Genomic DNA, 14,270 nt, shown 5'->3' on the forward strand with positions numbered 1-14,270 from the left:
AATAAATTATTTATTGAATTCATGGTTAATGATGCATATTTCAGTTCGAAGTTGCATTTATTTCATGTATGTATCTCGTCAGAATTTTAAAACAAAGTGTCAAGGAATTGATGTACCCTCAAAATGAAAATTCATACAAAACAATCTCTATGGAGTAAGACCACCAGTCGCCCTAATTACTGCAAGACATCCTTTTTTGTTGGATACCATGTACACCTGAATAGGAGATTGACCAATCTGCCGCCACACCTCCTGTATAGATCTTTTCAAACCGTTGAAATTGTGTGGAGGGGGGATTCTTTGACATTCCTTATAAAAATCCAGAATGTATTCAACGGGATTCAGATCCGGGGATTTGACAGAGCATCATCACACAGAGGCCTTTTGGTCAATATCCTCGGACGTTTGGCACGTAAGTGTACCACTTTAAGGATGGTTCAGACTGCTTGAGCTGATAATAGACTGCCAAGAGATCCGATTTCTTATCATTTTCATACGATTGAAATTGTTAATTTCATGTTTCTAATTAAGATTGTTTTTGGACATTTTTTAAAACACCCCTGAAACCTGGTGTGACGAGAAATTTTGGCCTCGGACGAAGACCCGGTTTGGTTAAATTTTGTCCAAAGCTTTCAAATTGTGATATCTGTGGCAATGAAAATTAAACACAGCTTATAGAAATTTAAAAACGTTTAAGTGGGTTTTGATACTGGTTGTTAATTTTCAAAAATGATATCAAGGATACTTGAAATCTATAATAGAAGTGAGTAGAACGTGGTGCAAGTATGGTCCAGATATCAACATTCCAACAGCTCTCCTTTCTTTCTCAATGGTCATTTTGCAAATGTTTTGTGTTTTCTAGTGAAACCAGTTTTTAAAATTAGATAATGATCACAAAAAGATGCTACATGTAATTACACAAAACACTTGCCGCAACGTACAGATGTTTTTAAGCTTTATCACGGAACATTGGTTTTTATCGGTGATATTTGATTTTCTTTCAACAATTGTTGAGAAGACTCATTTGTTGTTATAATTTGAAAATAGCATACTATTCTATAAAGTAGTTTTTAAATAAATACATTTATTAAAGCGAACACGTAGAAGTTTTGTTATGTGCATAATCTTTATTAACAAGAATTCTTCAGCTTAATATATAATTTTCATTGATATGCAAACATAAACAATCAATCTGTCAACAACTTTTCAATGGCTTTCATTAAAGTTCCTTTCCTCGAAATCAATGTGAAGAAAGAATATTCACAATTCTAGAGTCTTCCCCGAAAGAATTCTTTACACTACATCTATAAGGAACTTCATTAATCCTCTGAAAGTTATTGATGCGAAGCAGTGCAGAATAATTCCCAGAAATGGCTTCGATGTTTGTTGGTATCTCGCTTGTCTGGTAAAAAAAGAAAACCCTCATTGAATTGAGGACAAAATACTATGTGCTAAAATTATATTGTATCGAAATTATATCGATAAATTCATTTCTTGACTTGGTTCGATATCAACATAAGCCTCTTTGGGGCTGAAAACCAATCTGTTTGATTGAGGAAGAATAGCAAAAGGAGAATGATGCAGTAAGGAAAAAGAAAGAATCTTGGTTCGAGGATTTCACTGTCCAAAATATGGCCAAGTACCTAGTAAAGAGTTTTCTTTCCTATACGTGTTATATCGTATTAAAAGAAATTGTCGACATATACAAATTATAACAGTATTTTGAAATTTGTCACCTGGAAAAAGGATTATGGAATGATTTTGAAAAATGTTTGGGAAATATTTTTACCTACAAAATAATTTTTAGGGACTGATATTTAAACTACAGAATAAAAAGGATTATAATATAATTGCCAACATGAGGTTTTCTAATCTTTTGAAAGCAAGCACATGAAAATATGGGATTGTCGTCTAATAAAAATGGCATTCCTTAGGCCATCTTGAAATGAATCTTTGCTTGCCCTCATCCGACTTAATTATGATAAAAATAAATTGGTCGGTAGGTAGGTGAGAATTTTCCCCAGAAAATCTTTAAACATTTTGTTCATGGTATAGAAACAAATCAGGGAGAAAGAGAGAAAGATATGATGGCCTGGAATGTTAAAAGAGTTTTACACGGGTCACTATTGCCAGTCGATCGAGAGAGAACAAAACAAACAATTATTTCATAAAGATATTTTACTGTACATGTAAGGCAGCCGACTAGTGGTCTATTGTGAGAAAACTAAACCAGAGAAACTCTTTATTTTCATATCATGCATAACTTACATTGACTTCAGTATATATGCCAAGTTTGGTGAAAATCTACTGTCAAGGTATTGTTGGGGGCCCGTCTCAGAATACATGTACATTTGATATAAGAGTACATCTTTAGGAAAGCACAAATTTTCGCTATATAAAGCAAATTATACAAATACTACAATAGACTTTTTGCTCAAACTATAATATATGATGAGTAAAACTATATTGTTCAAAGACACAAAATTTTATAGTCTTGTTTCCAGAGGAGCATATCAAAATGCCAACGAATTAACGAATTTTCCTGCTTTATAGAGTACTACAAAATATGACATATACAAAGGATTTATACATAAAAATAACAAAAATGATTGAAAGATTCTTGAATCCTTTAAAACAGTAAATACTGTTCATTTTACTATGATGCGCGAAACATTGCGCAATGGACACCCCAGTCGACCCTTTTAAGATCTCTCTTTTTTTGTAAAATTTATCATTTATTCTTTTATCACAGATGGTGTGTACCATCACCCTCTTTCTTTAAAAAAAAGATCCCATAAATATAAGGTAATTTTCGATCTAAATACGAGCAGATAGTCCACCACAGATAAAAAATGAAAAAAAAAATAATAGTACACGATATTTCAGAAAATTGATTGGTCATACCTTAACATCCCAATTGATGATGTCGTACTTTGGGTAACTTTTAACATGACAGGTGGCTGTGACGTTGTCACCAAAATGAATAATTTTTGGCTTAATATCAATTAAAATGACATGGGGCGGTCCTCCCGCTAAATAAATAAATAAAATTTTAAATAAAAGAAAACATATCAAATATATAAATAAATATGTATATTGAATAACTAATTAACTATATCAATACATATACTTATACATTAATTAATCTTTTTACTACTAATCAATTAATAATTAATTAATAAAAATCTGCACCAGTGAGTCAATATCATAAAAAGATATCCATTAACAATTGGCAGAATTCCTTTCTGTGTTTAAACTAAAATTATCAGTTTAAGAGCCACTTAGGTCTTGAGAACAAGTACACATGAAAAAAAGCAAAAATCTCTATTTTTTAATCCTGATATAAAGTCTTGCGAAAGATGAAAACACGCGTATTGTTTTTAACGGGATCAAATGCAAAACACAAGAAAACATACCTAATGCGGTTGCTGGTGTTGTCTTTGAAATAGTAGTTGTTATAGGTAACTTTGTTGTTGGAATTTGGGATGAATGGCCAGCAGTAATTGTCAAGTTGAAAGCATGATTCACAAATTGTTGACCATCGGATGCCACGCATAGATACTCACCAGACTCAGAATTGGTGAAGTTTGGAATAACTAGAGTCATATCGTCATTTATTGTGTAAGCATGTAATGGTAGAGAATTTCGTGGCTAAAATTTAAAGTAGATGTTGTATTCGTGTTATTATTTTAAGTAACTTCCATAGCAGATATTTAATTTAAAGCAGTCATAGTTTTCCTTTACAAACACATTTAAAATTCAAATTATCGGTTTCTGTATTTATGAATTCTTTAATGCGTTAGTATACGGGTGAAGTGGGGTGGTAATTTCTGAAGATGTATCAACTGTAATAATAAATGACATAATTTACCAAATGAATGTTCTATATCAGAATTGCCGATATCTAAACTTTTGATTTTTTTTTATGTAACAAAGTTATTATATATCACGATATATTCTTTGATACATCGTGATATTCATTGCTGAAGGTACATAAAAATGCATACATATGGCCTTATCGTTGAATTCAGGGGCCCGTTTCACAAAACTATCTTATGACTAAGATCTGTCTTAAGACCGAAAATTATCGTAAGATTGCACCATAGCCGTTTCACAAAACTGTCATATCTTATGATAATCGTAAGATCTATCATAATCTTAAGACAACTAGATACATGTCTTAAGTCTAAAGTGAAATTTGCGACAGTATGTATTTTGGCTAAAAACCGAAGGATATTTAAAGAAAACGGTTTTTAGAGATAGAACAATCCTTTGGACTATATCCGGCCAGTCAGAACAATGACACCCCCCACTCCCCGAAAAAAAAAATGCCAAAAATATACGATTGAAAAACTAAAATGTACCTACTTTATGTATTCCCACTTTATTCATTTCAAGACATTTTCTTTGGCTGTGCCTCCTCCCAACTGATTTGCACCCTCAAAAACCCCAAGTGCTTCTTTGGACCATGTGTATTTTTATGGATTTGATAAGTCCATGAATTTTACTTTAATTTGTTTTGTTACATTGTGGCAGACAATATATAAATGGTTTTTATATGTTTCTAACTGTGATGATTTAATTTCAAATTAAACATTTTATTCAGTCGTACAAAATTAGATGAGGTATCCTTATTAATCCACAGGAATGTGTATGACAATTTAATATGCTGTAATATTTGATGCTGTATGTACTTGCTTTCTTTATGCTTTTTCTTAATAATAGTGAAACCCTAAAATTTTGAATGGAATTTTTTCTTTTGTTTCTCTTCTTCATTTGTTAGCATTGTTATTTTGTTGCAGTAGTTGAAGCGTTTCAAAGACACAAAAAATTTTTACGACTAAGACTTAAATTTTATCACACTTTCTTTTTTTAATTTGATAAAAATATTTTTCTAAATAATTGAATCAAACTTATTCATAAAATATTTTTGTAATGTAATAGAAAAATAAGATTTTCGCAGCTTACATGTAAATAATGTTGTAGAATGGGGGAGAAGTTTTGCTCTTAGTTGTAAGATCTTTTGTGAAAAGGGCTACTGCATCAAATAAATTTTATGAAGGAACTTTGAACACAATTTGGTGTTTCAAATGGATTAACTGAAAAAAATCTTTCATTATTTGCAAAGCTTCAGATACAGTAGTAGTTTTAATTAAAAGTGATCACAGGCATTTTGTCAAAAACTTCCATTTCACGAGCAAAAAGACATTTCAGCAAATTTTATTAATTTTTTGTGATGAAATTAACTCAAATTTAATTTTAATGACCCCCTCCCCTCCCCAACACACACACACAAAGTACATTAACTTTAATTGATGCAATAATTTTTTTTTTCGAGATTTATCTGCAAAAGAAACTATATGAGACACACATTATTTCATTATTTCAAAGAAAATTTAAGAAAGACCTCGTGAAAACTTTTTTTAAATCCCTGAGATATTGAAGAATGGAATATGCATGTCTTAAGACTTGTCTTAAGATTTCTTATACTTAAGATACATGTAGTTTTGTGAAACAGCAGTGACAAATCTTATGATTGTCATAAGTCAGATCTTAAGATGATCGTAAGATCTATCTTAGGACAAATCTTACGATAGTTTTGTGAAACGCGGCCCAGATGTACAGCTGTAGATAAAATGGGATTTTACCTGATGTATAAGCGCTATTTGTAAAGTAAGCTATTTTTTTCAATTCAAATTGATTATAGCGGAAAAGAAATTTTAAGCCTCACTCTGATCCAGGTTATATGAGGATGGTTTCCGCCACTCAGTACGCATGTCAGATGAACTTCTGATCCCTTAGTAACGTAACTGGGTTGATCAATGTAAAGGATTTTCAACTTCTCTGTAGAATAAAAAATATATTTGCGCTTTGACTTTTGTCCTGTTTATGTCTAGTATTAAACAGATGTAGTTTTTTTAAAACGACTGGGATGAGATTTCATTACATTTTATTACAGTACTGAAGTTCTTCTCTTGTACTTACTAAAAAGCTTTATAAATAAAAAAAAATGTCCTTTATATTTTATGACGTTGGTTCATAAAAAGTAATCTAACTTTTCTGAGAACAAAGGGTCAGATGAATTTGAAATACCAAAATTGTACCAAAATCAACAACATAAAAATTTGCGACTTTTCAACTTCATATACAACCATTCTTCCTGCATGATATCATTGACAAGAGTTTTTTTAATAAACAGGAACTCGTTAATTTGCGTACGTTTTCAGCGGTCATTTGCAAAATAATTTTGTTAAAATCGTTCTCGCACATGAACATAAAAAGAAGAAGTCGGGGCTTCTGATTTACAATATCAATAATGGGTTTAGAGACACGATCTCCCAACAATCTATTGTAATTCTTATGGGTGTCAATAGTGTCCCGTTATAAGCTTACCTATTTTTGTATTCATATGATGCACATGTAGAATGAAATTGTCAAAAATATGTCAGTTACAAGAAGAAATCACTACCTGTGGCCCAGAACTTGACAAATAGATATATTGATGACGTTTTATCAGTCAATAATGCTTAATGATACGAAATTAAATATCCGGGTGAGCTTGAAATGAAAGAGTTGAACATTTTTGTTTCGTATTTGGATATTTTACTTGAAAAAGACGCTAATGGTAATCTAACAATTAAGCTTTATGATAAACGTCGTGACTTTAACTTATCAATTGATTCTTCCCTTACATATATGCAATTATGTATCTTCAACACCTGTATAAGGGGTTTATATCTTTCATTTCACAAACCTACACTTATCACGAATGGACACTGAAAGGTGTCTGAATGGCAGAACTAGAACCTTTCAGCCACTGTTCAATGAAATAAATGACAAGTATTCATCCTGTGATTAAAGCAAAACTTAGATGACTAAACAGAAGGAAACTGAACTTTGAGTAAAAGCTAATGTAATTATTATACTCTCACAGCAGAGATAAGGTTGCGGTATGGTAAAGCGCATGCGTGTTTATGTGTTTTTCGGAGGATGGGGTGTTTGTTTTGTGTGAGATACGGAAGTGGTTTAATTTAGTTCGGGATCGATGTGCAAAGCTGCCTTGATAGCATTATAAAGAAAAAAACATATGAGGGTCTGCTCCACTTTTCGATACCCTTGTTTGCAATTTTACCATTTACATGTATATGTAACACATTAAAAATGCTACCATAAAATATATAGATAAAACAAACAGAATCCAAGATGAGAAGTTCCTTCAACAAGTCTGGAGCATAGTAAATGCGGACGTCTAAAATTTCAAGTTGAATCACGTGCCATATAGCAGTGAGCATCCCTTGCAGACCGATCACATGTACCCTAAATGTCATAACTGGGAAAAAAAAACAACCTGTGGACAAATCAGTGTGTAAATAATGACCATAGAATTCTTACCTGTCTTAAGAAGACAAGAATGATTTTCACAAGGTAAATTTAATTTGTTATTATTCGAGCAGCACTTGAAACAAGAAGATGGTGATCGGCGTCCAATAATATTTCCAACTATAACTGGTGAATCAGTCGTTGTGATGTGGTTCGAAACATGACAAATCTGTTGCAGACATAATTCTGGTAGTATAAAGATGTTCAAGGCTAACGCCTTTGTTTATATTGCCATAACCATTGAACAAGAATTTTTAAAAGAATAATGTAGGAAGAAGGAAATGTAGAATTGATTTTCAACGTGACAGACGAACGCGAAAGAAACATATACACCCCCCCCCCCCCCTGTTTCAACGGTCAGGGACCAATAAATTAGAAGAGAAAATGATGATGAATTTTGTCAAAATGTTTGTCTATGTTGTCTAAAATATGTCCTATCTTTTTTTATCATGCGAGTGCATTAGCTCTTTTGGTAAATTAAGATGGCTAAAACACCCAGAGCTGTGATGTAATACTCCTAATTCGTCGAGGGTTGTTGAAGTGTAACAAATCTCAAAAAGAAGGGAGAAAAACATAGCTTTTCAAAAAAAAATCGGCTAGGAGTAGTTGTTACATTCTTCTTGCATACTTAAATATGTGTATATATGTTTCAAATATATATTAATACAATGAATACATGTATATTTGAAATAAATTACAAATAAATACTGTTTGTGAATAAAACAAAAATAAAATGTTTAATATGTTAATATTTGAAGTAAATTAAAGGATTTCATTACGAATAATAAATTATGTATTGATTGTAAACCCCTACCTCCTCTGGCTGGCAAACCTTTGTGTTCGTGAAGCAAACTGAAGCATCAGTTACGTCATCACAAGAAAAACAAGTTTCCGTTGCGTCATATCCTGTGAGATTTAAGAAAACGATATGTTCCTTTATTTGCTTGACTCCACTTTCAAGAATGTTTTCAATAATAATAAGATGCCATCACTTATTTCAGGGTTGCAAATCTGGCACTCAGTAAGGGAGTTTTTAGCCGGGCTTTGCTGAAAACAAAGTCCTGGCTATAGGCATCATGATCGACTGTCTTACTATAAATAGCACAGTAAACAAAAAACCAAACAGCGTCAAAGCAGACGCTTGCAATAAGCAAAATTGTTCCATTGCCTGACGATACTCTTAAAAATACTTTTAGCACATCGCAATCGTTTGATAAGTTAGTGGTCAATATTTTTGCTTGAGAATTAAACTGAAAGATGAATTATATATTTGCTTTATTGGGATGATCGTGATATAACAATTTTTGCACATACGCTGCTGAAATGATATTGTAAGCGAACTACTTTCAATAGCGCGGGCTTTTCGAAATGTTGAAATTGTTGAAGAGTATCATCTTTCATATCGTTTTCGTCGATGTTATATGTTAGTGGTTATATTCTGTTTTGATTTTTAGCAAACCAATAGTATAATGAATTTGAATTTGAAGAATTAATTGAAACTAAAAGAATGTCTGTAAAATACACATGTGCATTATTTTGACTTTTCCAAGACGGATTTTTTTTTATGAAAAACGAAAATATGTTTATTTAATAGAAAATATGCAAGAATTTCTTGGAAATATTCATAAAATTTTAACATAACATACCTTGGGGTCTGGACTGTCAATTTTAATTACTGGTATATGGGATTTTGTTTTAAATCATAATCATGCAAACTCTACCCGTTAAAAGTCAATGGCCAAAATGAAAAAAAAAATGCACTTATTTCGGATCAGGAAATATACTTTAGCAATTAAAGCCCGGGTTTCAGTTCTTTCAATACTTTGATTTTGCTATGCCAGCATACTCTACTGCACAGAAATTCCTTTATACGATCTCATTATCCCTTGGCATACGATGCTGTGAAAAAGACGTGATTGTTATTGTCACGTGATTTCGAATTTTCATATCGTATATCGTACTTTAATCATGAAAGTTTTTAAAGAATAATTAAAAAGAAGGTATTGATTTTTCATTTGTTATTTTATGTGCAAATCTATACCTTCAATATAGATTCTAATTCATGTTTTGTACATATCTTAAGATTTTGAATGACACATTACCTATTCATGTGATCGTTTACTTGCAATTGGGGATTTCATTCCCGAGAATAAAGAGTCAAAATATGTCCCCGAGTGCAGATATCGTCATTAACAAAAAAGAAAAAAAATGCTGATTGGTCGATCAATGTCGATCATTCCAATCACAACTTCGTTGAGAAAAAAAACCTATGGAAAGGAATAATAAGGAGAAAAGCGTATCAGAAACCCTTGACTAGCGAACACTTTTAAAAATATGGTTTTTTTTAATGCTGCCATGATTTTCACTCAGTTTCTTGATTATTATTTAGCTTTTAACTACATTGAAAAACATTCTCAGTGTACAATTATACATGTTTCTTTAAAAAAAAAACACTTTTGATCAGCCTTTTATCTGTACATGTAATACATGTAATATTCTGTTGCTCCAGTAACCTAAAACTACAATTTAACGTTACCAGCATTGATATATTTTCTATATGTGGGCAAGAAATATAAGATCTGTGATCAAAATTTAAGCAAAGTGAATGGTAAGCTTCCAGTAATACAAACAATAAATTTTCTTTATCTTACCTTGTATTGAAACTAGTAATATGCTGACAAAGGTAAATGAACGCATTTGTTCTGTAAGAACAAGTAATTTCTATAAATTAGTCAAAGTAAAGGTACAGTATAGGCATAATTGAGACCTTAAAATTTAATGTTTTCAAAAAGTTATGAAATTGGCTCAATTGAATATGATTTGAATATATAAAAATGATAAAGCATGAATTCAAAGAATATGGCAAGGAGGATCATTTTGAAATCATGGCGTCATTTGACAATAAAAATCTTGTTTTAGAGGTTGTTTTCCATAAGCAAACATCGTTCATAGCCGTATTCCATTTCATTATTCAAGATATTGTGTAAATTAATTTCTAAAACTCTTTGAACGAGAGTTGTCCGGAAAAATTGTGGACAACGCGTTTTTCTAAAAATATAATAGTCGCACTGAGCTGAAATTTTCAGCTTATGTAAATATATCATATTGAAGTGTATCTTAGTTTGTTGATCAATATAGACAAACATAATGATTTTATTATGCTGGGTGTGCCCAACGTACGGTTATACGGTGCACGATTAAAAAAAAACAAGGTTGTATTAGAGAATACATATTACGATAAACAATTACACGTGTATTTTGAAAATAAATGTATTGAAAATAGATTAATGTAAGGTAAAACGAATCTCATTTTAGTTCACCATGTAGTGTGTCGTCATTTGGAAAACCTCAGGGCATTTGCTTAATTTTTGGCAATTTAATCCCGAGCATCCGAAATGGGAAAGTGGTAAACATAATGTACGAAAAATGGTGACGTTTGATTTAATTTGTGAGCTGAAAGTTTGAGTAACATTGAATTATATGATGTACTTACCATTTTGTGACATTTCGTCAACTTTGCTAGTTGTATAAGTCTATAGAATAACAAAATCTAGATGAGACCTTGCACAGATAACACGTTGTACTTCTAAAGAAATAAAGGAGAAGGTCGGAATGTTACATGTTATAGATAATTATTGCGCTTCTGACTTTTAAAGTAAAACGAAAGTCCCCTTTTTTTACTCTCTCTCTCTATCTCTCTCTCTCTCTCTCTTTCTCTCTCTCTCTCTCTCTCTCTCTCTCTCTCATGATCAAAATTTTGAAGAGTAAAGTACAGTTTTCCTTTTCACAAAAATCTTATAACTTAGATTAAAATTTCAAAACTCTGTAAGTTTTTTTTCAATGTAAATATCTTTTTCTCTTTAAATATTATGAGCAATATAATCAAGAAATAAATAAGTTACCGGTAAATAAAAAATTAATAAACTTCATTGGAAATTGAAGTGGGTCGGTCAGCTAAGTTATCAAATTTTCAGGAGATTTGGTCAAGTACCGATCCTCTTCAATTTCCATTTGAATTTTAAAACTTGTGAATTATCACTTATATATACATTTGAGACAGACAGTTAAATAATTTTCAAATATATATCATTGCAATAACCGTTCGTCGTAGATTTTGAAAAAAAACACGCAAGGTGTAAACTGGCTTGAAAACGCTTTGCATAATTAAGGAGAAATGGTGTTCATTCTGCTCATTTAGATAAGGGCCATATTGGAGCTACAGTATAATGGCGACAGATTCCCGAAGCCTTTATATAGAGAACATACAAAAATTGCAAAATCTTTTATACTAACTATTTCGGATAAAGTTCTTCCGCCGATGTTTTGATTTTTCTCTATATCATCTACCGGAAATCACGATGATGTTGATGCTAAAGTGAAAGTTGCGACCGCCTTTTTGATTTGAAATTCGAAGAGAGAGTACATTGTTTTATTGAAGGAAAGAGCACAGGATTAGTGTTTTTATCATTTTTGATGATAAAATGTAAGTGTTTATTGTAAGATGACAGAGTTCTTCCGCCCATTATGAATGCTTATTTTTACAAAATACAGATGATTTAACATTTCATGAAGAGTTACGACCGCCTTTTAGATTTAAAAACGGCAATTTCTTGCACCGGCATGACCTACTTATTATTCAAAAGAACGGTATCACGAATTGTAAACAGTCAATCACGCAAAAGTGTACAAATTATAACTATGAAAGGCCATACAAAAATAAAAACAAACCAGATTTGAGCGTTTAAATGTTAAAAAAATAAAGAAATGGTATATTTTGAGTTTTTGCAAGATCTTATGAATATTTATGAGTTGAAAATAACGTGAGAGCAATCTCATGAATAAACTGAAAGCTAATTCTCCACATGGAATTCATCAGGCAAAGGACTATATTTCGAAGGGAAGTTTTTTTGAAAGGTAACTTCAACATACTTGTGATCGATTGTTGTCTTGGCGTATTTGTATTTGTTAAAAGTGATAATCAAAGCTGCAAAGCTAAAGAAAAACGTTTGGAGATGGATGATAAAAATTTCGCTCGTCCGGAGAGTCATGGATCCGAAGCATGCGATGGTTGGAGACACTTGTTCGAGCCAGTTAGGCTAATTTGCACTCAAAATTAAATTAAATTTGATCAGAAACATAAAATCTATGATTTTAGTAGGCATATTTATGATGTAGAAACAGAGACACTGGCGACAGCTTACATTGTTACGACAATGCCGAAGTGTTTGTCAGCTGTTCGTGGCGTAATTGCAGTGTTGAACTGGCAATATTTCTTATAGCAGAAATATTGAGTCTATAGGAGATAGAGTTATTGATTAATACGTGGAAGGTTCTCTTAAAAAATATCTTGAGTTTTTTTTTCCAAGAATTCAAAGATGTGTTTTTGGAATGCTGTTGTTCCTCTGCATCAGATCTTGACAGGGTTAAAATATCCAGACTCCAAAGTACATGGACCTAATGAAAGGTCTCGTCACGGAAACACAAATATGAAACATAAAGTTTTTTTTCACGAACTGTTCATAATTAAATTATGGTTTAGGGTAATACTTTTTTCAAATATAAACAACTGAGATATAAATGATTTGGTGTATGCAGGAACTTTTTAAAAGCATTTAAGTTAAATGGGATGTGTAAAATCAGATGGAAATATAAGAATAAATCAGACAAAGACACTTTTCCATTAGCAAATGCTTCCAAAAATACGTCATTGAATCCCTCTTTCAAATATTTTGTTTTGCAGTAAAATTATCTTATACTTATTATTTATTTTATTATGCCCTTGCTCCAGAGTTTGAAGGGATATAGTAATGCATTAGTGTACCCGTTTGTGAGTGATTGATCGTTGAACGAAGCGGAAGTGAAGTACTGGCATCGGGATAGGAAAGCTGCTTTGATTAATAGATATGCTCGTGGCGAGTTGTTGCTACGCTGTACGATATCCTTGATTCGGCTAAAATAGCAAGCATAACTCAATCAAGCAAGAAAAATATATCGTTAAGCAGAGGCTTTCTTTAAGAAAAGTACCCTTCAATTGGGATCTAGACAGGGTTCGTTTGGATACGCTTTTGTATTTCAGAAGAAACGAAGCAATATTTGCTGCATTAGCATTTAAACATTTTCATGAAGAATTTAATTGGAATATCTAAAATAAAAAGAAAGTTTAATCTAAACTGAAACACGCTGTTTTCTGTTGTGACATAACTGTAAGTGTTGCTTTTTATTTATTTGTTTCAAAAAGTAAAAAGACATTTCATTTTAATTTCATTTGGCACTTCTCGGTTCTGTTGATGAAGTGTAACAATTAGAGTGTCATGTCCCATAGCATTTTGAACAAAGTATTGGTACTGACCTATATTCTGGCTTTGGAAGTTATGGAGTGAAATGTAGCAGGATCTGAACCAAAGATTAGACGGATGTTCGATGGGTCAAATGTGGGGTTAAAAAGAGGTAAGGAACTCATTTCATGGGGCACCCACTCTGTTATGAACGGGGGATACCACTTATGGATTTAAACTTTTAAATACTGAACATCTTTCTACTTTTCATACGCCCGGCTAATGACAGGACGTATTTTGTTATAACGTTCGTGTCCGTCTGTCTATCCGTCCGTTCGTCTGTTAGCTTTTTCGTGTCTGGCTCATAACTTTTAATTACTACTTTTAGGCCTAGAGTACGTGTAAGCAAACTCTTTCAGTTACTACATCCTGGGTAGAAGGTGTGTCGCGCAAAAAAAGTAGGTCCTTCTGACCTATGATTAAGATGTTATAGCCAAATATGGAGAAATCCTGTCAGGTCCATATCTAGAAAACTTATTAACTTAAAATCATCAAATTTGGCCAGTTTATGCATCTTAGGTAGACGGTGTGTTGCGACTTATTTCAAGGTCACTG

The 14,270-nt window shown here is 32.1% G+C and overlaps 1 protein-coding gene and 1 long non-coding RNA gene across 2 annotated transcripts; both read right to left on the reverse strand.

Annotated features, from left to right (window-relative positions):
- Positions 1 to 1,215: 1,215 nt before the first annotated feature.
- Positions 1,216 to 5,841, reverse strand: LOC134262446 (uncharacterized). Its single transcript, XM_062744839.1, has 4 exons — positions 5,732 to 5,841; positions 3,417 to 3,651; positions 2,905 to 3,032; positions 1,216 to 1,402 (listed from the first exon to the last, which is right to left on the reverse strand). Exons 2-4 carry the CDS (start codon positions 3,604 to 3,606, stop codon positions 1,241 to 1,243), a joined length of 480 nt encoding a protein of 159 aa, XP_062600823.1. The 5' UTR covers positions 3,607 to 3,651; positions 5,732 to 5,841; the 3' UTR covers positions 1,216 to 1,240.
- A 2,030-nt stretch (positions 5,842 to 7,871) lies between these two features.
- LOC134262447 (uncharacterized) lies at positions 7,872 to 10,933 on the reverse strand. Its single transcript, XR_009991013.1, has 4 exons — positions 10,874 to 10,933; positions 10,032 to 10,082; positions 8,195 to 8,286; positions 7,872 to 7,931 (listed from the first exon to the last, which is right to left on the reverse strand). It is a non-coding gene; the product is annotated as an uncharacterized LOC134262447 (long non-coding RNA).
- Between the last annotated feature and the right edge of the window lie 3,337 nt (positions 10,934 to 14,270).

This window comes from Saccostrea cucullata, unplaced genomic scaffold (genome assembly GCF_032062105.1).
Source record: "Saccostrea cucullata isolate Sc308-1 unplaced genomic scaffold, CSIRO_AGI_Scuc_v1 ctg1255, whole genome shotgun sequence".
In the NCBI taxonomy this organism is placed as follows: Eukaryota; Metazoa; Mollusca; class Bivalvia; order Ostreida; family Ostreidae; genus Saccostrea; species Saccostrea cuccullata.